A 23,145-nucleotide genomic window follows, 5' to 3' on the forward strand; every position below is an offset into this window, starting at 1 on the left:
CAAGAATAAATGTAGTTTTTGGCACCTAATAATGCTGGCACAGTTCCCTCATAGCTTACTTGGTAAAGAATCTGCCTGCAATGCAGGAGACCTGGGTTCGATCCCTTGTTGGGAAGATCCCCTGGAGAAGGAAATGGCAACTCTTGCCTGGAGAATCCCATGGACAGTGGAGCCAGGCAGGCTGTGGGGTTGCAAGAGTCACACGACTTAGCAACTAAACCACCACCACCAATGCTGGCACATTCTCTGGTCCTCCTTGAGGAGTCTTTAGATGTAAGAATATAATCTAGTCTGAGCTTTAGACAGGGAGCCACCACACTTCCTTTATCAGAGCTGTCCACACATTCTGTGTCCACTTAGGAGAACCTCTGGGAGAATAGGACAGTTATGTTGGGCATGTTCACATGTTGAAAACAGTCAGGAGAATCCAGGAGTCATCTTTCTCTCGTGAGTAGTAACCGTAAGTCAGCATAGATAGTCTTGCGACCTAAAAGCTCTGTTGCAGTCTATATTGTTGTACTTAGACTCAGTTTAGAAGCAGCACCATATGCTGATATTAAATATACATTAAAATACAGTTTCTCTGAGACGTTTTTCTCCGCGTATTTTTAGTTGACCAGGTCTCTGAAAGTCCCAGTGTTCTTGATTTTTCTTTCCCCCTTGTTGCCAGCATAATGGATTTCACATTATTGGCTTCACCAAAGGAAGACACACCTTCCTTTTTAAGGATCCCATTTACTTAAAGCTTCTGATAACTTTCTTTACAACTTTAATCTTTTAAAACAGTTCTGTACCACTTACGTACTAGGGAACACATACGGAATGTAGCTTTTGTTCTTCAAAAGAGTTGATTCTGTCACTTGCAGGACCGTAACTCTTGACCAGGCAACAGACAGTGCGAAACTAATTGGCACGGCCACGCTGAACATGTTTCATGCGATGAAACTCAACATATCTGATATGCGAGGGGTGAGTAGGTAAAACCCTAGACTGAAACGTTTTTCTTACTTGAGGGTTCATCTGAGGGTGCTCGTGGTGCGGTGTAGGGTTTCACCCACACATGGTCTTGAATTTTCGAAGTGTTTTTCTGTTAAACAGTCAGGGACCGCTGCTCTGGTCCCTGCAATGGGCAGGGCTGGGGGGACTGTGAGGCTGCAAATGTTCTGACCTCTGAGGTCCTTTTTTGTCAGAAATTTGCTCTGAGGTCTGATGACCTAGCAGGGAGACTTTACCCCAGGCAGGTGAAGATAGCTTTGGAACAGATGGTGAGAGGGCATCTAGATGTAAAAACCTCAATTTTCTTAAAGGTTAACCTTTGTAGGTTGTGTGTGCACACACGTGTGGGCTTTGTGGAAGGACTGAAATGTCCGTAGTGGTGCTGAGAGTCCCCCCGACACACACACCCCTGAGCACTGGGGTAACTGAATGAGTGCTCCCCGGGGCGGGGCTGCTTACCTGCACTTCCCTGCAGTGCACCCACTCCCCGCCCCCCCAAAAATGATAGATGAAGTAGGGCTGCAAGGAGACTGCCCCCTAGTTAAATTTTGTTGAACTCTTAACTGCTCACCAGCTACTGCAGAAGTGGTTTTGGAATAAATGATATGAAAGGCTGTTTGAATACTTTTCACTTAACCTTTCTTCCTAGAAACCTGATGTTTCATTCTGGTTCCAGGTTGGGATTCATGTCAATCAGTTGGTTCCAACGGATCCAAACCCTCCCGCGTGCCTCAGCCGCCCAGCAGCCCAGCCCTGCCGCGGTTCAGGCGGGGCCCCCTCGGTCCTGGAGCTCCTGCAGGCCCAGCGGGCGAGGCAGCCCCCCGAAGAGGAGCCCGCACGAGGTCAGTGCTGCCGGCGGGCTCTACCCGACGCTCAACAGCAGCCTGCCGCTGAGTTACGTGAGTAATGGGGCCTTCTGTGTGTGAAGAAGCTATTTTATGACCTCTCCTGTATTTCCAGTATTTCTGGCTGCTGTGGATCTGGAAGTGCCACCTGCCTCTCGATCTTGCACTGTGCCGTCTCTGCCTCTGACGTCGGGCGCCGCGCCTGTCAGTACCAGCAAAGCCGAGTGTGCCAGCAAGTGGAATGGGCTGCATTCTCCCGTCAGCTTCAAGTCAAGACTCAACCTGAGCATCGAGGTCCCGTCACCTTCCCAGGTGGGTGCTCAGGGTTGTCGACGTGAGGTCAGCCCGAGTAGCTTTACAGCAGGAATGCGAGTTTTCTTTACCAATAACAGCCAAGAAAGGGCTACCTGTCGGGGAGGATTCAGTTGCTCATTCCATTGGGAAACAGCCGAGAGGCAAGAGTGCTTCCGTGGAGACCTGCCGCTCTTGCAGGTCATGCAGCACGGATGAAAGCCAGTTCCTGAGCTGTCGCCGTCAGCAGCCACGGGACGTAGTCGTGGTGACTCACCCTGGTCAGCAGACAGCTTTGCTCCAGAGGCCTTATGTCAGAGGTTTTTCTCGCAGCCCTGGCAAGCAGCTCGCTCTGTAGGGTGAATGATTTTCCTCACACAGGCTATTCACTCAGCTGATGTGGGCTGTAAGCAGGGTATGCTATTGGTCTGTTTGCTGTTTGGAAGCTCTGTTGGCGAAATCCCTTTTCTCTGTTCCCCTGAGTAGTGGGGGCTGTGAGGCCAGGGAAAGGGGGTGTGACCTGGCCGGGGGAGGGCTTGGGTTCCTGGTGAGTTCCCCGAGGAGTGGCTCCCAGCACGGCAGCCTGGCCTGCCCAGTGTCTGCAGTCATGTTCCTGTGAGGATGTCACGGATGGGCAGGGGTTCTGGTGTTTAGGCTGGAGCCGAGTTAAGCTTCTAGAATCCTTTTTTTTCTAGGTTGCTGCTCTCAAATAGATGTGAGGCAGGCAGTCTCCTGTCTGAAAGTCAAACCTCTGACTCCTGACCCATCCCAGAAATGCCTATGTGCCTTGGGCTCTGGCTGCTTCCAGGGCAAGGTCTAGGGACCGCCCCTGAGCAGGATGTCCGGCGAAGAGGTGGGGCAGAGCTGACCCTGGGAACCAGCCAGGGGCCCACGCTGGTCATCTCCAGAGTCCACGTCGGACGAGCCGGGCGTCAATGGCCGAAATCCCAGACATTCCAGAAGTTGGTCTGTCTAGGGGTGGCCTTGCTGGCCGGGCACCTGTACCTCGCGTTTGCTGCCCCGTGTCCAGAGGAGATGTGGTCTCTTGAGCATGTCTGCTCTCACAGCTCGATCGCTCCGTCCTGGAGGCTCTCCCGCCCGACCTCCGGGAGCAGGTGGAGCAGGCGTGTGCGGTGCAGCAGGCGGAGCCGCCGGGCGAGCGGAGGAGAGAGCCCGTCAACGGCTGCAGCACAGGGATCCTGCCGCAACCCGTGGGGACTGTGCTGCTACAGATACCGGCACCTCAGGACCCTAGCACCGACGCGGGGATTAATTTAATAGCCCTTCCGGCGTTTTCCCAGGTGAGTGTCTGTGGCCGTCCAGCCCCAAGCACTTCTCCTCTCCTCCGCCCCTCCCAGGCAGAGCCCGGCCCCCTTGGGAGGAGGGCGGCCGGCCTCCACGTCACCTGCGGGACAGATGCTGACAGAGCAGCCAGGACACCAGGGCGGAGAGGAGGGGGGCTCTGGGGTGGGGGTGCCCAGAGCTCCCCCCAAAGAAAGAACACTCTGCTGCTCCTGGGCCCCCTCAGCACCAGGGACGACAGCAGTCAGGGTTTGAGGTTTCAGGAGCATTACACACACCTGTTTCCTTGCACTTTGCTCCCCTTTTTCTACTAATGCTTCTTGCCCTGGTTGTTTTTGTTCATCAATCCATATTCAAAGTTGTATTCCTTATTCTCAGCCTAAAACTTTGTGAGAATTTAATGAGCTTTGATAGTGAGGACCTATTAAGAATTCATACAGATCATAAACCAGCTGCCTATGGCCAGCCCAGGTCTGACTGAACCTTCTCTTTTCTGCCAGGTGGATCCAGAGGTGTTCGCAGCTCTTCCTGTGGAGCTTCAGAAGGAGCTGAAAGCAGCCTACGACCAAAGGCAGCGTCAGGGCGAGCACGCCCCTCCCCAGCAGCCGGCCGGCGCCCCCGGTGAGCTGTGCAGGCTTCCCGGGCCAGCAGTGAGGCTGGGAGAAGTGAGCGTGTGGGTGGGTTGGCGGGTGTGAGGGCCTGGGGCAATCGGTCAGTGCTGTTCATGCTCCTCACCTCAGACAGGACTAGGGACTAGCACGTGGTCCGGGGGAGGCCGCAGAGTCCCAGGCAGATTCGTACCTGGAACTTCTTACATCTGAACAAGATACCACCCAGAAATCTTCTGAATTATCTGTTATCCTTTGAGACTGCTCCTTTTAAGGATGTAGCTTTAAGGCACAGAATCTGAAGGTTTTCTGAACATGCATCACAAACACCACATTTAACACCTCACTGACCTGGGGATTTTTGCAGTGATTGATTTGTTATGTAAGTGAACACTGAAATACCTCTGGCCAGTAACAAAAGGCATTAAGTATCTGGTCAGAAGTCATTTCAGTAAGAAGTTGTTAAAATGAAAACAGAATGTTGCAAGTAGTTCACCTGTTTTCATGACTCCTGTGAGCCCCCCAGACAGATAAGCAGAGGCCACAAGCAACGGGCTGAGCAAACCCTAGGAGCTGGGGCCCTTGTCAGCGGCCGCCCTCAGGCTGGGCCCACGCCTGTGTGCAGGGCTGCGCGTGCAGAAAGGAACCTGCGGCGCTCCCCGCTCTGGCATGTTTGTTGAGGGTCTTACATCCATCTTCCTCTAGTGCCAAAGAACCCTTTACTGCAGCTAAAACCAGCAGCGGCAAAAGACAAGAAAAGAAACAAGAAAAAAAGTCCCCTCAGCCCCCAAAGAAAGATTCAGAGCCCTCTGAAAAGCACGCTGGTTAACAGCCCGGCGAAGACGCAGCCAGGGGCCTGCACAAGTTCCCGGAAGCTGAGTGACGGATTTCTGAAACAGGAAGCTTCCACGTCAGAGAAACCTCCGGTAACTGCTCTGCACTTTTTAAACCTTGACCCCTTCCTTCATCAGCTCCTCCTGTACCGGATGTTATGTAAACCCAGCACTTGTTATCATTTGTTTTCTTAACAGGGAGAACTCTCTGCTTCCACTTCAGGTGTTGCTGGCCTTTCTGGGTTGCAGCCTGACGTGTCCACAAGTGTCAGGCCCCCCGCGCCCAACCTGGCTGGAGCTGTGGAGTTCAGCGACGTGAAGACCTTGCTCAGAGAGTGGATCACCACCATCTCAGGTTGGTGGCGCTGGTGCTGGTCCTGAGCTGTGTCAGCCTCGCAGGCGAGCAGAGCACGAACTCAGCTAGAGGGAGGGACTCGTTCTCGAGGTCTGATAAGCCAGCCTCTGACACCCACCTCCCCGTCTTCTGCACTGTGGCGTTGGCTCTGCAGCCTCGCTCACCACAGCCCCCCGGGGTGAGGTCTCCCCACCGTCCCCACTGAGTGCGGCCTTCCCCTTCAGAAGGACAAGCTGGTCCTCACACGCGCTCTCCCCGCTCTAGATCCGATGGAGGAAGACATTCTGCAAGTTGTGAAATACTGCACTGATCTAATAGAGGAAAAGGATTTGGAAAAATTGGACCTCGTTATAAAATACATGAAAAGGTAAACTACTCAGGATTTTACCAACATGTCTGTCACCACGGCTCGTGGGGCGGGGGAGGGTGGCAGGGGGGCGCAAGCAGGCGGCATTCCTTCTGGGCATCACGTAGGTTTAGGTTAACTGTGCTCCTCGGAGGTACTGTGTGAGAGCGGTAAGTTCATTTTGAACACCAGCCAATAGTGACTGAGGAGTAAAAGGGGTCAAAACGAGATTCCACCTCTCACATATAAGTCAAACCATGAAAGTACCTTTTTGAGTGTTTCCACTGAAGCCGTTAAAGCCCTTAACCTTCACATGTGTATACGCTATCCTCTCCTCTCCTGCCTGTAGGCTGATGCAGCAGTCGGTGGAGTCGGTTTGGAATATGGCATTTGACTTTATTCTCGACAATGTTCAGGTGGTTTTACAGCAGACGTACGGAAGCACATTAAAAGTCACGTGAAGATGGGTGACCAGGGAGCCTGGCGCTCTCCACTAGCTGTGCCCTGAGTGCTCGTGAGGTATTTGCAAAGTGCATGATAGTAATGCTCTGAGTTTTATAATTTTAAATTTCTTTTTAAGCCAAGTGTTTTTGTACATTTCTTTTCAGTAAGTGCCAAATTTGTCAGTATTGCATGTAAATAATTGTGTTCTTTTACTGTAGCATAGATTCTATTTACAAAATGTTTGTTTATAAAGTTTTATGGATTTTTACAGTGAAGTGTTTACAGTTGTTTAATAAAGAACTGTATGTATATTTTGTACAGGCTCCTTTTTGTGACTCCTTTAGGAAGCAAATCCTGAACTATTCTACTTAAAGAGGCTGAAAACCCTCCCAGCCAGCCGGACGGTTACAGGCTCCGTGCTAAGCTCTGAAATCCCCGAGAGCTCTGACTGGCGTTCTACTTGTGCCAACCAAGCAAGGGTAAAGAAAGCGTGCACTCACTCACTCCCTCCTAACCCAAAGCACCAACACAGGACCATGTTAAGAAAATCTCCTTTACTTCTTCCAAGTGGAGGAATTTACATATTCTGAATTAGAACACACACACAATGAAGACCTAAGTTTTTCCTGGGAAAACTACGTCCCCCAGATGGTTTAGAGGTTTTTTTTGTCTTTGCCTCTACTGGCCCTTGAGAAACTTCAATAATATAAAAGTATTCGTCTATGCTATATAATACTTTAAAAATATAGTTTATAATTCTATGCCAGTGAATACTTGGGAACACCTGCTATCCAACACCCACACTGACTTCATTCAACACTGTGCTATAGAAGGCAGTCAGGTACTAGTCTGACGCTAACAGACTGCTTATCTCAGGGACCCACTTCCCATATTCTTCAGGAAAACCTTAGGGGACTAGCTACCACCAAATTACTAATATGAAGAAACTGTTATGTCTCAGTATTTCTAAGTTGTTACAAAGTCCAGACAGTTTTAATCAACACCCTACTGATTGTCTCATCAGAAAATGTATGCATGATAGAACCTGCTAGGACAAAACAGACCCAGACTGATGTATAAAACCCCTCATGTTAACAGTTAATCAGACAGTTCCTGTCCTTGAGAGAACGTGCTCTGCCAGGAGGAGACTTGGGAGAGCAACTATGCTGACAGGAAGGGAGCCCAGCAGCGCTTGCGGGCAGCCTCTGGGTTCTTTCTTGGAATTGCGGACGGTGCTGAGAACTGTGGACTCTCGTGACCACACAAGCAGTAAAGGGCAGCCGGCGATGCTTGACACCATGGTTTCACACAAAGCAGATAAAGAAATACCAAGAAAGCCTAATTTTCTATTTTAAAAAATTTCTAAGGGCATATGGCAGAAGAACGCTGGGAGAAGAATCACTGGGAAGGATATGCATAAATAAAGACGTGTTTCTTACCTCAAAAAAGTCCCAAGAATCACAAAATCTGCAGAAGCTTGGTTAATCAAATACTGCAGTACTGATTTAATCAGTATAAAATTGAAAGAGCTTTAGATCTGTAATAAAAATCCAAATTTGGGGAAGGAAGGGCAGACTTTAAAACAGCAGCCAGTAGAGAGGGGCTGGGGAGGGCGTGGGCGAGTGAACAGGCACGTCGGAGCTGTGGGGACGTGTATCGACCACTGTCAAACCAGTGTAGTTTCTTGGTTTCTCATGGAAAACATTTTATACACCTAGTTTTTTCCTTCTATACTTAAGGTCAATCAGTGTTCCGACAGGTCCATTCCTTGTTTTTCTTGGTGATATTACCACATAATATTACGCTGACTCCAATTCCTGCCCCAGGTGGAAAACTTAGATGATCTCAAACACTTTCTTCAGCTCCACAATAAGCTGCCAGTCACTCTTCTGCATCTCGTCTCTGAACCAGTCTTTGAGGGCGTCGATGGACTGCCGGCTGATCTGCAAGGCCCGAGGCAGACAGTAAACAAAACCACGTCCCAAAGAGTGCCAGTTGCTGTCGTCACCAAGAAAGCTCAGGCGGAACTTAACCAAGGCAGAGGGGGCCCAATCTAGATGTTCGAGCAGGTGCTCTGAGGCGGCTGGACGCCAGGCCAAGCCTTAATGAAGAATCCAGTCCCTTCAGGTTCTAAACATCCGCCCTCCGCTTCCAAGTCAAGTCATCAGAAGAGCTGACAGCCCCCTCCCTTAACTGCCGAGTGAGCAGCTTACCTTACTGACGAGAATGTCTGTAGCTTCAAAATGGCGTCCGTACATTTTGGGAGATTCACCAGGGATGGGTTCTATTTTGACACAGACTTCTTGTCCTTTTTTCGCAACATCCACTTGTTTATGGTTTACTTCAATACTTGTTACTATTCCAATGTCAACAAACTGTAAAGAACAGAAACTGCGGTGTGAGCGGAGGCACTGAGCTGCGTCTACCCTGCCCTCTGCGAGACAGCTGCCGGAGGAGGGGGGACAGAAACAAGCCTGGGGTGAGCGCTGAGCCAGCTGCCCTCAGCCACAGTGAGGGCAGCCACAGCACCACTCTGCTGCCTGGATCCCTACCCGGGAAAACACGAGTGAAAACGGCGTCTAGTCTGGCTAAAGCCACACCAGGGGCCCCTGCTGCCAGGAAGTGTCCAGCTCAGCCCACTGAGACGGTGGAGGAGCGATGACCCCGAGGAGCAGCTGAGTCACGGTGTGCAGAGGACGGCAGGGCCCCCACCCACTCGGGAGCCAGGCCTCCTGGGGCACCTTAGTGCACCAGCAAGGGGGAGAAGGCTCCAAGTGCCACGGGCAAGCACACGAGGACCAAACACCAGATAACGGGTACCAAGGGAGACAAACCCTTGTGTACAAGATGCCTGAAGCAAAGTCCAGGGTGGGGAGAAGGCATAACCACTGCCCAGGGGAGGACAGTGAGTGCTAAGTGGGGCAAACCTGTCCCCGATGGAGATGCTGAGAGACCTTCCCACTCACTGTAACCTGCACCCAGTCACATGGGAACCACCAGACAAATCCAGGCTGAGGAGCCCTCTGTGAAAATGCTGGTCTGGACTCTTCAAAAAGGATGATGGGCTGTTCCTGATTGAGATCGAAGCGCTAATAACCAGACCCCGCACATCTGGACGGAGCCCTGGGCCAGATCAGCAAACAACATGACCGAAGACATTTTGGGCACTATTGGTGAAGTGTGAATGAGAACTGTGAATTACAGGGTTTTACTCAATGTTACTTTTCCTTAGGTATGACGCTAATCCAGAGGAAAGATGAATGAGTGTTCATTAGTCTAGTCTGAATTTTCCCCCAGACTCAGAAGTATCAAGGTTGATAATTCTGCACCTTTCATTACTTCAAGCACTGACACCAGGAGCTGAGAATAGACACTGATAAGGAACTGGCACTGAGGAATAACGCAGAGAGGGACAGGCTCTGCTGGGCTTTCTGTCGTCACTCCTGAACTACCAGAACTGCTTTAAGAGAAGACTTTTCTAAGTACACCCAGAACTTACATTTTTGCTGGGCACGCACATGGGTGTTCCCTGCTTCACTTGCCCTGCTTCCACAGTCACGCCCATCACTATCGGATCCCGAGAATTGAAGATAAACTGAGGGAGGATCTTTATCTTGCAGGGGAATACTGCTATGTGCCTACAAGAATAAAACGCAAGCATTTTTAAGCTTACAGAATCACTCAAGATGCATGAAAAAGCAAGCACAGGTGACTATGAGACGTCTCCCCCTCAGGGGAGGGCAACAGGTAGGCTGGCCCCACTCAGGCCCTGCTGGCCAGCCCCACCCACATCCCGCCTGGACTATGGGGGCTGCCCGCTTCTCTGCACGTGCTTCCCGCCGCTCTCCCCGAGGTCAGCGGTGCCTCCACCCCAGCACTCATCCTGATGGCCAGGGCTGTTCTCACCCCGCCGCCCCCTCCCCAGCCACACTGTCAACCTCAGTTCGCCTGAGGCCCTTCCTTGCTTCACCCTGCTTCTCCCAGCTTCTCCCGTGTTCTCTGCTCATCTTAGCCCTGAGCTCCAAGAGAAGGGACCTGCCAGGGTTGCCCTTGGAGCTCTGCTGGAGGAGTGGGGCTCCTTCACTTTCTAATTCCCCACTCACGCTGGTCCACGCGACCCCAGATGAGGACCCCCAGCAAGAGGCATCCCCAGGCCATTAATGCAACTTAGGGCTGCCGACTGGAAAACCAAACACTAAACAGAAACGTGAAAGAGAGCGTGGGTTCACACACTGTGCGTCTCAGGTGGGCCTGATCTGTGGTAACACATCTCCGCAGGACGCAGCCTCCAGGAGATCAAGTGCCATGCTTCTGTTGCCCACACATAGCTGTCTGGTACTGTAGAGTCACGTCATCAGCTGTGTTAGCACAGATCCAAAGTAGGTACAATTACCAACTTACTTAAATTCTTCCTGTTTCTGTTTCTTGTAGTCTTGTCTGTATTTTGTAAAGGCATCAAATAAATGATAAATAATTTCTGCACTAAAAATTCTAACTCCTAAACTGTCAGCCATTTCTTGTGCATCCCGTTCAATTCTCACATCGAAGGCCAAAATCACTGCATACCTGCAAGGTTAAAACACATCAAGGATTATTTGATGAAATACAGACCGTGTCTTAACAGTCCTACTCAATCAAACAGGCAGCATGCAAGCCTTCAGCACAGGGGAGAAGTGACTTACTGAGGGTCATGTTCCAGCATCACTGAAGCCTTCATGACATCTTTTTTGTGGACAGGCCCAATGTTGATCCCTGCATACTGTAAAAAGGGAGTTTCCCAGTTCAGATGCCTGTCAGGTGATGGGACAGCCCCCCCCAGACAGCGCCTCCCACTGAGTCCTGGGGAGTCAGCCCCATGACTTACGGGTACTTCTGATGTCTTCAGAAATTCAAGGAGAGCTTCCAGAGATCCCAGGGTCGAGGCCTGGACGTAGACGCCTTTCTCTTCTAACTTGATAGCATTCAGTGTCTGCTTTAACTCGTGGATCAGCTCATCCTTGAGAAGAAACGACATTTGACAAGGTTATAAATACACCACTATCTCAGCAGCCTAGAATTAAACTGTTTCTCTTTTTGATTAAGTGTTCATCTGAAAATACGAACCCAAGGCTGAATGCAGGCAAGGCATGGTAAACTTGTGCGGGAAGGGAAGAAGAGACATGGGTGCAGACCTGGGCTGTTAGGCTGACTAATGTTGGGACGTGTGAAACCTCTGCACCACCCTGGCAGAGTAGATATAAAGCAGATGGATGAAAGGAATGACATAATAATCTTCTAGAAGATAAAAGTACTGATGTAATGTGGTACAGGAGTCCTAAGCCCAGCGGGTTTGATGGTCAAACCCCCTCATCTCAACAGTCCTTTATTTCATCACTGTTCCTTAGAAGGTGAAGAGATTCTGACCAGAGGTCAGTAAAACCACCCTGTCGTTGTCACGCAAGCCCCGTCCATGGCCTCCCGGAGACTGGCGAGAGGGACGCCCTGTCCTCACTGGCCCTGAAGTGGCCGACTCCCTGAGCACAGTGCCTGGGTGCTGCCTCAAGGACAGCGGCCCCAGCACACGGGAGCCCTGTGCGGGCAAGAGGGGTGTTTTCTCTTCACGAGAGAACAGTCATGTCTCAGCATTTGCTTCTGTGAAGCTCCGCTGGGCTCAGGTGCACCACCTGGCAGACAGACCTTAAAAGGACCTCTAGAACCCAATAAGAGATCCGTTAGTTCTGTCTCTATGACTGAGTCAAAGTGGCTCGGTCGTGTCTTTGCGACCCCACAGACTGTAGCCTGCCAGGCTCCTCTGTCGATGGAATTCTCTAGGCCAGAATAGTCGAGTGGGTTGTCATTCCCTTCTCCAGGGGATCTTCCCAACCCAGGGACTGAAACCAGGTCTCCTGCAGTGCAGGCAGATTCTTTACCATCTGAGCCACCAGGGAAGCCCAGTCTATATAACTGAGTATCTTAAAAAAAAATAAACACGAATGGAGAACTTCCAGTTTCTGGTTCTTTTTTTTTTGGGGGGGGGGGGGGGGGATGTGGACCATTTTTAAAATCTGTACTGAATTTCTTACAACACCGTTTCTGGTTTATGTTTGGTTTTTTGGCCATGAGGCATGTGGGACCTTAGTCCCCCGACCAGGGATTGAACCTGCAGCAAAGTCTTCACCACTGGACCACCAGGAAAGTCCCTGGTTCATTTCCTAAATAAAATGTTCTAACTTTAATGTATATAAATGATCATTTATGCCAATTTGTGATTATACGAACGGAAGCAATTCTAAACCATCAACCATTTGTTAAGAGGCCCAAAGTCTCCACAAAGACAAAGGTGCCTATTTTATTCTTCATTCCCAGCATGTGTCCTCCTCACACAATATACAACACAAAACATCACTGGAGGAAGAAATAAATGAACTTACTTTAAGAACTGGGATTTCATCTTCTTTATAAGCCACGAGGAGGGGTAAACCAGCCAGTGTTTTTTCCAGGTCCTTTCCAAGAATCTTTACCCCCTGAGCTGCTTCTACCTCTTTATGCTTCTCATATTGGTTCTACAGAGATCAAAACAGTTGTTACTACATTTACATGAAAGGTGGCTAGCAGGGGACAAGGATGATAGATGATACTGTCATGACTTTGGGACAGGAAGAGTTTGCTAAAGTACATGCAAAAAGAAATAAATACAAATCAAAGACTGACAAAGTCAACATTAAAGCTAAGTAATGTTGATTCCAAAGATACCACAGAATGAGTAAACAAACAAGTCACAGCAGAAAATGCCACAATACTTACTGCTAATTACTTATCTAGTTAATGCTAGTAACTAGATAGCTATGTGGAACCAAAACAACATACTTGTGATTTTTATGAGGAACTCTGCTGTTAAGTAAGAACTTTCTCAAATCTCTAATAGAAGGTCCTTTCTGTATGAAGACACCTGGAATTTAACCAGTGAGGGGCACGTGTGTCTATTAAAGTAGGTGGCTCTCAAAGGGAGGAACAACCCCAGCAGAACTCTGTGCAAGTCCTGTGTGCTGATGCTCACCACCCTGACTCACCTTCACTCTTAACTCCTTCATGGGGGGAGGTAACAGGAGGCCTCGGATCTGTGTGACGATAGGCCCTTCTACTCCGGGAACAATAATCGTGTCTCCTTCCTTCAGACGCCCGTTGATCAGTATTACATCAATAGTTGTGCCCATTCCCGGGAGAGCCTTAACCTAAGAGACGTTGTAAATGGGGTGAAACACAGGCTACAATGAACCACACTGATTAAATCGAGAGCAGTCCACGGCCCCACCTGAAAACCCCTGCTGGCTGGGGGCGGGGGCGACGGCGGAGTGGATTAAACTGAATAGCTAGCATTACCTCCATCACCTGGGCTCTCAGCTCCTCACACTGGGCAAGTCTCTTACTCAACATGGTCTGAGTCAACTCGACAAGAAGGCAGATCAGACTTCCCATGCCATCTCCAGTATGTGCAGAGGTAGGTACCAAGGACACAAAAGTGCGGGGATCCTTATTCTCATAAAACAAAGCTGCATTCAGCCCCTAGACATAAAAGCAAAGTCACTGGTACAGGTCAAGCTGGGGAGGAAGGTCTCCAGAACAGAAACCACTAGCTGGAAGCTGGATGAACAATGGCTCTTTGTTCTGAAAACTCCTCACCAACACCTGGATCACATGAACCCTGGAGGTATTAATCATCGTACAGAAAAGCAGCTTCTTTCCAATCAGCTTGGTTTTTAACATTTATTTAAATGTCAAAAATTCAGACTGCAAAGAGAGGTCTTTGAAATAAAGAATTTAAAAGGAGACTGGAGAAGAGAAAGAATGAAAAATGCTAAATGCCATTCATAGGGAAACAGAACCAGTATCAATCAAAGTACTGGCTTGATTATAAAGACATGGCAAAAGAAGAAATAATCTCCTATGATGTGCTCTCTTGTAAAGAAGGGAAGTTTTCTGACCTGCTGTGCAAACTCCACAATGATCGCCTTGGCCCGCTCCTCGAATTCATCTCTGGTGTTCTTCTTCTGCTTCTTCAGAGTAGCAGCCACATCAGAGTCAGGGCTCTTTTTCCAGTCATACAACCTATCGATCTAGAAACATTTTTTTTATGTAAGAAGCATTTCTAAAGCACTCACAAAGCTCAGCAAGTTAATAACTAAGGTTAATGTAAAAGCTCCAGGAAATCCAAATGTATATCACACACATGTGGAAGAGTGTGCCACTCGGACATTTCATGGAACCAAAGTCCCCATCATGTGCTTAGCTGCACCCCCTCTTAATGAGAAACAAGTACCACACTGCCCACTGGCTTCCAGCCAGTTCATGAGAGGCTGCCATTTATTCCAAAATAGTTTAGAAACATTAACATATGCTGGAATTCCAAAATGGTTAAGTAGCTGACAGAAAAAAGGATTAATTACAGCCAAGTACATCACCAGGAAAATGACATATGAAAAACATGGAAAATAGACAATAATTATTTCCTACCTCAGAGAACACCCCATCATTACCTGTTTTATTGCTCAAATTAGGGTTAAATCTGTTTAATTAAATAATCTATGTTCTCTCACTTTTCAAGAGTGATAAATGGGTATAAAGAGGAAGATTATTTAACAATAAAAAAAAAAATATCATATGTTGGCTCAGTCTAGGGTGATAATACAAAGTAGCAGACCAATCTGAATGCTAACAAGAAGGAAAATCAGTAGAAACAGACCCAGAAATGACAACGATGAAATATAATTAGCATCACCTCTGAGCCACCAGGGAAGCCCCCCAACTAGCATCCAAGGGCCTTAAAACAGTTATTATAAATATACTCAATGACTTTAAAGGAAACCCGTAGAGCTAAAAAGTGTATATATACATATATAAAATCCGAACTATAAAGAAAAAAAAAAAAAAAATCCCTGATTGAACTGAAGCAGGTGACACAATGCCAAAGACCAGCAAATAAGATAAAGCAAATAAAAACTACCCCAACTGAGGCACACAGAAAAAAATCATGGAGAAAAAGAAAACTTCAGTGACTTCTATAAAACAATATTAACAGAAGTAACTCAGGGTCTAGAAAAGCTCTAGAATTCTATCAAACACTTAAAGAATAAGAGAAGAGAGCAGAAAAATAACTGCACAAATAATGACCAAGAACTTTCTAAGGAAATCAAACTGATGAAGGATAAATATAAAGAAAACTATTACATAATCTCACTGACAAAATTCTTAAAAAGCCTTTTTAAAAGCAATCCAAAAAATCCCACATTACACACTGCAGAACAAAGAATGAGTAGAGATAAAAGCCAGAAAGTGATGATGATGAAGGGCAAAAAAAATTTTTTAACCTAGAATTCTGTATCAACAAAACTATTTGTAAAATATTTTTACCTGTGATAATAAAAACACAGTACATCTAAGCAATGTTTTTAACAGTGCTAATAAGCATATCTTTAAAGGCTTGTCTTAGAAAAGAAAAAAATATCTGAAAGCTTCCATTTTAAGAAGCCAGAAAAAGAACAATGAATACAAATATAAGCAGAAAGAAAAAAAAATGATAAAAATTACCCCTGAAATCAATGAAATACAAAACAGACAAACAGTACAGAATATCAATAAAACCAAAAGCTGGTTCTCTGAAAGACACAGATTTCTATACTAACAAAAGGAAAGTAAAAAAATAAACTCAGCTTACTTAAACTCCATGCTGATGTGGCTTTACTAATGAATGCTATCAAATACCTAAAGAATAATATTTCTATACAAAGCCTTTCAGAAAACAGAGGAGGAAATACTTCTCATCTTATAAGGTCATTATTCTGAAAACTAGACAAAAGATACTAAAAGGAAACTGTACATCAAAATCACTCACAGACAGACACAAAAATTTTCCCACATAAAAAAGTTAGCAAATCAAATCCAGCAAAACATTAAAAATATACTATGACCAAATGGGTGTTGTTCCAGTAATGAAAAAGTTGGTTTAATGTTTTAAAAAGGCAATGGTTAAGAACAAATGGTGCTGGACCAACTGGATGTCCACAGGCAAAACACTGAAGACACACACCCTTCACAAAAACGTTAGCTCAGAAGGGATCATCTAAATGTAGAACACCGAACTCTAAAACTCTTTAAACAGGAGAAAACCCAGATGACCTTGGTCATGGTGATGACTAGATACAACACCAGAGGCATGATCCATGAAAAACAGAACTGATCATCTAGACTTAATTAAAAACTTTTGTTCTGTGAAACAGAGTCAAGAGAGTGAGATAACAAAACACAGACTAGAAGAGAATATTGGCAAAATAACATGTGGATGAAGGAATAATATCTAAAATATACAAATAACTTTTAAAATTCAACAGTAAGTAAACAAAGAATCCAATGCTTAACAAACACTTCACCAAAAAAGATACACAGATGGCAAACAGGTACATGAAGAGATGTCATCTTATGTCACCAGTGAAATAGGAACTGAAACAAGATATTACTACACACCTATAGGGCTTCCCTGGTGTCTCAGCTGTAAAGATTTGCCTGCAGTGCAGGAGAACCCGGTTTGATCCCTGGGTTGGGAAGATCCCCTGGAGGAGGGCACGGCAACCCACTCCTGTATTCTTGCCTGGAGAATCCCATGGACAGAGGAACCTAGTGGGCTACAATCCATGGGGTCACAAAGACCTGGGCACGACTAAGCACCAGCACACAGCCATTAGAATGGCCAAATTTCAAAACACAACACCAAAGGCTGGTGAGGATGAGGAGGATGGGAACTCTCCTCCACTGCTGGCGGAGATGCAACATGCGACAGATACTCTGGAAGACAGTTAGGCAGCTTCCTACAAAAACTAAACCCTCTGACCAAACAGCCTCGCCATCACGCTCCACTGTTATTTACCCAGGAGTTGAAAACTTATGCGTGCACAAAATGGCTACAGCAGCTTTATTCCTAATTATCAAAACTGAGATGTCCTTCAGCGGGTAAATGGATAAATAAACTATGGGTCATCTAGACAATGGGATATCATTCAGTGCTAAAAAGAAAAGAACTATATCAAGTCATGGAAAAAGGACTTGGAAGAAACTTTTAACACATTACTAACGGAAAGAAGATAATCTGAAAAGACTACATACATACTATAGTATTCCAACCATATGACTACTCTGGAAAAGGCAAAACTAGGAAGACAGTAAGATCAGTGGTTGACAAGGGGTGGGAGGCAGAGGGACAAACAGGTGGAGCACAGAGGATATCTAGGGCAGTGAAAACAATGTATGATTCTATATTGGGGGATACATGACACACCTGTGCAAACCCAGAGCACGCACCATAACAGGAGTAAATTTTAAGGTAAACTATGAACTCTTGAGTGTGTCAGCGTAGGTTCATCAGTTGCCACAAAGGTAGCACTTAGGTGGGGTATGTTGATCATGGGAACAACTATGGGAAAAGCTATGCATGTGTGGAGGCAGGGAGTGTATCAAAAATCTCTACTTTCCCCTCAGTTTTGCTATGAACTTAAAACTGTTCTAAAAAATTAAGACTTATTTTAAAAATAGCAATAAGCTTCTCACACCCTCAAAAAACATGGATGAATTCACAGAACCATAATGTTAAATGTAAAAAGCCAGACACAAAAGACTGTATTTTGTCAAGTTTGACTTACATGAAATTGAAGAACAGGCAAAACTAATCAATGGACATAGAATTTGGAACAGTGATTGCTATAAGGGGCTGGGAATTAGACTAGAGTGGAGCACGCTAGTACTTTTGAGGTGATGGAAAGTTTTATGTCTTAATTTGGGCTATTTAACAAAGATGTGGGCTTCCCTGGTGGCTCAGGGGTAAAGAACTCACATGCCAATGCAAGAGACCTGGGTTCAATCCCTGAGCTGGGAAGATGCCTGGAGAAGGGAATGGGCACCCACTCCAGTATTCTGGCCTGGAGAATCCCATGGACAGAGGAGCCTGACAGGCTACAGTCCATGGGGTTGCAAAGAGTTGGACACAACTTAGTGACTAAACAAAAACAGATAAGTATCTATGAATACACTGATCAAAACTCAATTTTACACTGTATATAAATTTTACCTCAATCCTCCCTGGTGGCCCAATGAAGAAACCTCCTGCAATACAGAAACCTGGAGTTTGATCCCTGGGTTGGAAAGATCCCCTGGAGAAGGGAATGGCAACCCACTCTAGTATTCTTGCCTGGGAAATTCCATGGACAGAGGAGCCTGGCGGGCTATAGTCCATGGTGTTGAAAAGGTCAGACACAACTGAACGACTAACACTTTAAAAATAAGGAAAAAGCAAATTTATAGAAAGAATAAAAATACTTATGTCACAGTTTTTCCACTTGATAAAAATTAACCTATTTTGAACCTTACTCTGAGCAAATACTAGTCTTAAGACCTGACATATTTTATCACCTCTAATTCTTACAAAAATTCAATAATGCTCTATTCTGCAGGCAAAAAGAGGCTAATTAAGGCCATTTTTCTAAGTCTGAAGTGGTAAAGCCAGGATAAGAACCCAGGATTCAAACCCTGGACGCCAAGCTCTTAACCACTGTCCCACTCTGCTAACTCCGAGCTCTCAGGATGCTGCTTCTCCAGAAACAACAAAACAACAAAACACAGTCAGTTGACTAAGGTGGTGCCTACAGCAGAAGAGCAGGCTGAGGTCCTGTTAAGACTGTCAGTTTTTCTAGCAAAGTTCTAGGAGTAAGGAGCAAATAGAGATTTCCAGGACACAACAAGACCAGAGTCACTGTTCTTGCTTAATTCAGATTTGCCCACCAATGGCCAAACCACGTTCTGGTGAGAAGTCAAAAGCACGGGCTTGTATGGTCTGGGAGAAAACTCCTAAGGGAGGCCTGCCTGCATTTGAACAAAGCAACATTCGAATGACCTTAATAAATTAAGGAAATTGGATTAAACACAGTTAAACTCTTAGAAGGAAAAAAATTAACAAAATGAAGTGGAAGGAAATGGTCTATCAGGTGTGCACATTATACAGTAAAAGACATGGAAACTATTTTAAGTTCAAACTGAACTAAGCAACCCACAAAACAGTCTTTCTCCAAAATTAACACAGTGGTTGGAATATATGGTAAGGGTTGAGTATGCAGCAGGCACTCACTAAATTCTTGTTACTATTTAACAGGATTTATGACTTAGAAAAGATACAAAACAACTCCATCTTACAACTGGTACTGATCAGAGCTTAATGAGAATCTTTATCTCTCTTCTAAAAAAGTGATGAACTTAGAATTCAGTTTCCAAAGGTCACCTAGTGAGGCTGGGTCTGTGAAGAAGGCTTAGTGGTCAGTCTCCTCCAGCTCTGTCCAAACCCAAAGAGTATAACACCACCAAGAGTGAACCATGAATTTTGAGTGATAATGATGGTCAGTGGAGGCTCATCAGTTGTAACAAAGGTATCTCTTCCGTGCAGGATGTCAATGATGGGGAAGGCTTTGCATGTGTGAAGACAGGGGTACTTTCCCCTCAATTTTGCTATGAATCTAAAAGTGCTCTAAAAATAATAAAGTTTTAATAACAAGAAGTAAGTCAAGTCCCCCAATCCCCACATCAACAGGAATTCTGTTACCGAACAAAGGAGAAAAGCCACATGAGCATATCAAGAGACAGAATGGGCATCTGACAAAAATCAACAACCATCTCAAGACAAACAAAAACCAATACTAAGTAACCTAGGAATAGAAGGGAATGTCCTTTTTACCTCATGGTAAAAAACGGAAAACTTTCCCCTAAGATGGAGCAGAAACAAGGATGTCTGTCATCACTTTTATTCAGCAATATTCTAGAAGATCCAGTTAGTGCAATACAGAAGGAAAAAATTTATAAAGGATACAGATAAGGGAAAAAGTATAAAAGTTTCCATCAGCAGATTACATAATCATGTATTGACTTCCCCAAATGTGGAAAACCTGAATGAACTTTTTGGCAAGCTACAGAAAATTCCACATGAACTACAAAAGAAGCCCCTAGGCCTAACCTACTGAATTTAAAAGGTCAAAGGATAAAGGTCAATATATAAAAATCAACTGTACTTTTATTTAAAACTGATTATCAGAAATCCAAACAGCTATTTACAGTAACACCAAAAGCATGAAATATTAGGGAAAATCTAGTAAAATATGACCAACACACGGGCAATAAAAAACTATAGCATACGGTCGAGAGAAAGTAACTGGAGAGACAGACACCGTGTTCACTGACTGGAAGATTCAACTTTGCTAAAATGTCCATTCTCCCAGAATTTACCTACAAATACAATCCCAATAAAAATCCCAGAAGGTTTTTTGCAGAAAATAACAAGCTGATTCTAAACTTTATATGGAAATTCAAGGACCCTGAAATAACCAAAACAAATCTGAGAAATAAGAAGTTGAAGAACTTAACCACCATCTGCTTTCATGACATCACTATGAAACTACAATCAAGACAGAGAAGCAGTGGCGTAAGGAGGGACATAGAGGTCAGTGGAAGAGAAGAGAAATACTAAGAACAAACATGTACCTGGTCATTTTTAACAAAGACTGCAAAGTAATTCAATGGGGGAAGAATAACCTCACAAGGGGATTTTGAGGTGGATATACATTTTGAAAAAAGTGAACTTTGATTTCTACTTTATACCATGCAAAATTAAAATCACAGATCTAAATGCTAAGTATCTAGCAACACTGGAAAAAAATTTTCATGAACTTGGGATGGGAAAAGGTTACTGTATAGAATACAAACAACAAATATAAAAAAATTTCTCATAAGTCAATTTTGCTAAAGCTACAAATTTCTTCTCTTCAAAAAACATCATTAAAAAAAAAACTCTTAAGTCTGACTCTAAGAATATATCTGCAACACACACAACTGACAAAGGACTTCGACTTCTATCAACGATAAAAAGAACTCTTAAAACTGAGCAAGATGACAATCTAATAAAAAATGAGCAAAGGATTTTGAATAGATACTTGAGAAATCAAATAAGTATACAAAAAGATGTTTGATGCCATTAGTCATCATGGAAATGCAAACAGAAACGGTACACTTTGGCACTACACATTTATCAGAGTGGCAGCAGGCAGGGGTTAAGTGTTGGCAAGAATGTGTAGAAACAAACTCTTCCTAACTGTTGGCTAAAAAATGTAAATTGGTACCATTTCTTTGGGAAAATGTGTCATTTTCTCATAAGGCTGAATATATACCTACCATATGACCCAGCAATTCTATTCCTAAATATTTACAAGTAAAGGAAAATAAATGTCTACACAAGGACTTGTGTAAAAATGTTCATAGCTGCTTCATTAATAACCTAAAACTATAATCAATCCAAGAATCCTTCAACAGATGCAGGGATGAAGTATGGTGAAGACATATTAGCCAGGTAATAGAGTCTTACTGAACAATAGAAAGAACGATCTATGACCTATGCAGCAACATGGATAAAGAGGTCACACACTGTGTAGCTCCGTTAACATGCAACTGTGAACCAGACGAAACCAGTCTGTGGTGGCAGAAAGAAGGCTGGCGTCAAGGGTGTAGAGGGGCGCACTGACGTAAGAGAGCATGAGGGAACATTCTGGGAATATGGACGTTAAGTCTATATTCTAAAGGATGGTGGCTGTGTGTGTGTATAATTTTGTCCACATGCACTGAACTGTACACTTAACATGAGTGTGTTTTCTTATATGAAAGTGATGTTGTTTTAACCATAAAAAAATAAGCACATTTTCACGACTTAATTTTTCAGAAGAGGAGCTTACCTTATTGAGGGCAACAATGAAGGGACATTTTTTAGATTTTAAAAGGTTGATAGACTCAATTGTCTGGGGCTCCAAACCATGCATAATATCAACAACTAAAATGGCAATGTCACAAAGAGAACTTCCTCTGTTTCTCAAATTACTGTTGGAAAAAGACACATAAATAGAAATCTTGAAATTAAATACTTTTACTCAAAGAGACTTAAAATTTTCACTTATTTGTAAAACCTACACAAAAAGAACAAAATGAAGTACATGCATTAAATTCAAGTGGCATTAGCCCTTAACTTGCGAAATGCTTATCTGACAGTGAACTGACATCAGTTGCAATGACTTAGTTTCAGAAATTACTCCATTATTTCTGCCAGTTTAACTGACCAAGTTTTTTGCACTAAGGAACATAGTCAAGAGGCAACAGAATAAAACTCCACCTGTAACAGGTTTCATAGGAGATAGACCCCAGGCATGTACTAGGATTTGCTCTTTCAAAATGGAAAAGACTTCTCTCTACAAAAAACAAGCACCCAAATAAAGTGCTACTAACAAGTCAGTGACACTGACTTGTGAGGGCTGGTAGTTACAGACACCACAGAATCAAAATAGTACACGAAGATTAATGACTAGCCACAAGTCCTCACTCACTGAATGTTGAGACTTAATGGTTTCAAGCAGTGTGCCTGCTGACAAAAGACACAAATCACTCTTACCTGAAAGACTCATGCCCCGGAGTGTCAATAATAAGCATTCCTGGAATCCGTACATTCTCTCGATCAAACTAGAAAAAGTAGGAAAAGTGGAGAGCTTACTTAACAAAGAACCAAAACAACAAAAGCATCTTTACAAGACAATTATTCTGCCAGGAACTTCAAAATAACAACAGCACTTCTTTTTCCAAATGAACTGCTTTAAAATAGTGAGTCAACCAGCAAAGCACAATAGTTAATATTTTCATTAATATTAAAAGGAGTTTTGCAGGAAAAAAAGTGAAATGAGAAAAAGTCCCCTTGTTAAGTTAACTTTGATGTAGTCTAAAACTGAACAGATTACTCGTAAGGAACAAATGACAGAGGAGTCATCTGAGAGTGATTATCTATAGAAAGTTGACACAGAAGAGGCTCTCAGTGTTTGGAAAATTTATCTGGTCCAATTTTAGATCAATTATAAACTCTGAAAAATACCCCAAAGTATGCTTTAAAAGAAAACTAGTATATTAAAATATTAAAGAATTAAGCTCATATCCTGCTTTATTCAAACGTCATTATAAAGACTTGATTTTCTGAACAAAAGTCCATGAACGAATGGAAATAGCATTACACCTGAGTATCCATCCACTGGAAGGA

The 23,145-nt window shown here is 44.6% G+C and overlaps 2 protein-coding genes across 7 annotated transcripts in view; one reads left to right on the forward strand and one right to left on the reverse strand.

The window, feature by feature from the left end:
• Nucleotides 1-6,474, forward strand: part of REV1 (REV1 DNA directed polymerase) — an 88,362-nt gene extending 81,888 nt beyond the window's left edge. For 3 of the 5 annotated variants that reach the window (XM_065929724.1, XM_065929726.1, XM_065929725.1), the window contains exons 15-23: nucleotides 867-969; nucleotides 1,673-1,838; nucleotides 1,957-2,153; nucleotides 3,200-3,433; nucleotides 3,935-4,055; nucleotides 4,748-4,968; nucleotides 5,074-5,230; nucleotides 5,495-5,597; nucleotides 5,926-6,334. In XM_065929724.1, coding sequence (XP_065785796.1) covers nucleotides 867-969; nucleotides 1,673-1,838; nucleotides 1,957-2,153; nucleotides 3,200-3,433; nucleotides 3,935-4,055; nucleotides 4,748-4,968; nucleotides 5,074-5,230; nucleotides 5,495-5,597; nucleotides 5,926-6,037 — 1,414 coding nt within the window. In that variant the 3' untranslated portion in view covers nucleotides 6,038-6,334. The other 2 variants (XR_010662380.1, XM_065929727.1) reach the window with 2 other exon arrangements.
• Nucleotides 6,475-7,497: 1,023 nt separating this feature from the next.
• The window catches only part of EIF5B (eukaryotic translation initiation factor 5B), a 72,653-nt gene continuing 57,005 nt past the window's right edge, over nucleotides 7,498-23,145 (reverse strand). For both annotated transcript variants that reach the window (XM_065929729.1, XM_065929728.1), the window contains exons 13-24: nucleotides 22,513-22,580; nucleotides 21,806-21,947; nucleotides 13,982-14,113; nucleotides 13,380-13,562; nucleotides 13,070-13,231; nucleotides 12,431-12,562; nucleotides 10,885-11,016; nucleotides 10,703-10,779; nucleotides 10,422-10,586; nucleotides 9,520-9,658; nucleotides 8,234-8,395; nucleotides 7,498-7,963 (exon numbers count right to left, since the gene is read on the reverse strand). In XM_065929729.1, coding sequence (XP_065785801.1) covers nucleotides 7,856-7,963; nucleotides 8,234-8,395; nucleotides 9,520-9,658; nucleotides 10,422-10,586; nucleotides 10,703-10,779; nucleotides 10,885-11,016; nucleotides 12,431-12,562; nucleotides 13,070-13,231; nucleotides 13,380-13,562; nucleotides 13,982-14,113; nucleotides 21,806-21,947; nucleotides 22,513-22,580 — 1,602 coding nt within the window. In that variant the 3' untranslated portion in view covers nucleotides 7,498-7,855. The remainder of the gene's footprint in view (nucleotides 7,964-8,233; nucleotides 8,396-9,519; nucleotides 9,659-10,421; nucleotides 10,587-10,702; nucleotides 10,780-10,884; nucleotides 11,017-12,430; nucleotides 12,563-13,069; nucleotides 13,232-13,379; nucleotides 13,563-13,981; nucleotides 14,114-21,805; nucleotides 21,948-22,512; nucleotides 22,581-23,145) is intronic.

Source organism: Muntiacus reevesi, chromosome 3, assembly GCF_963930625.1.
Source record: "Muntiacus reevesi chromosome 3, mMunRee1.1, whole genome shotgun sequence".
NCBI lineage: Eukaryota > Metazoa > Chordata > Mammalia > Artiodactyla > Cervidae > Muntiacus > Muntiacus reevesi.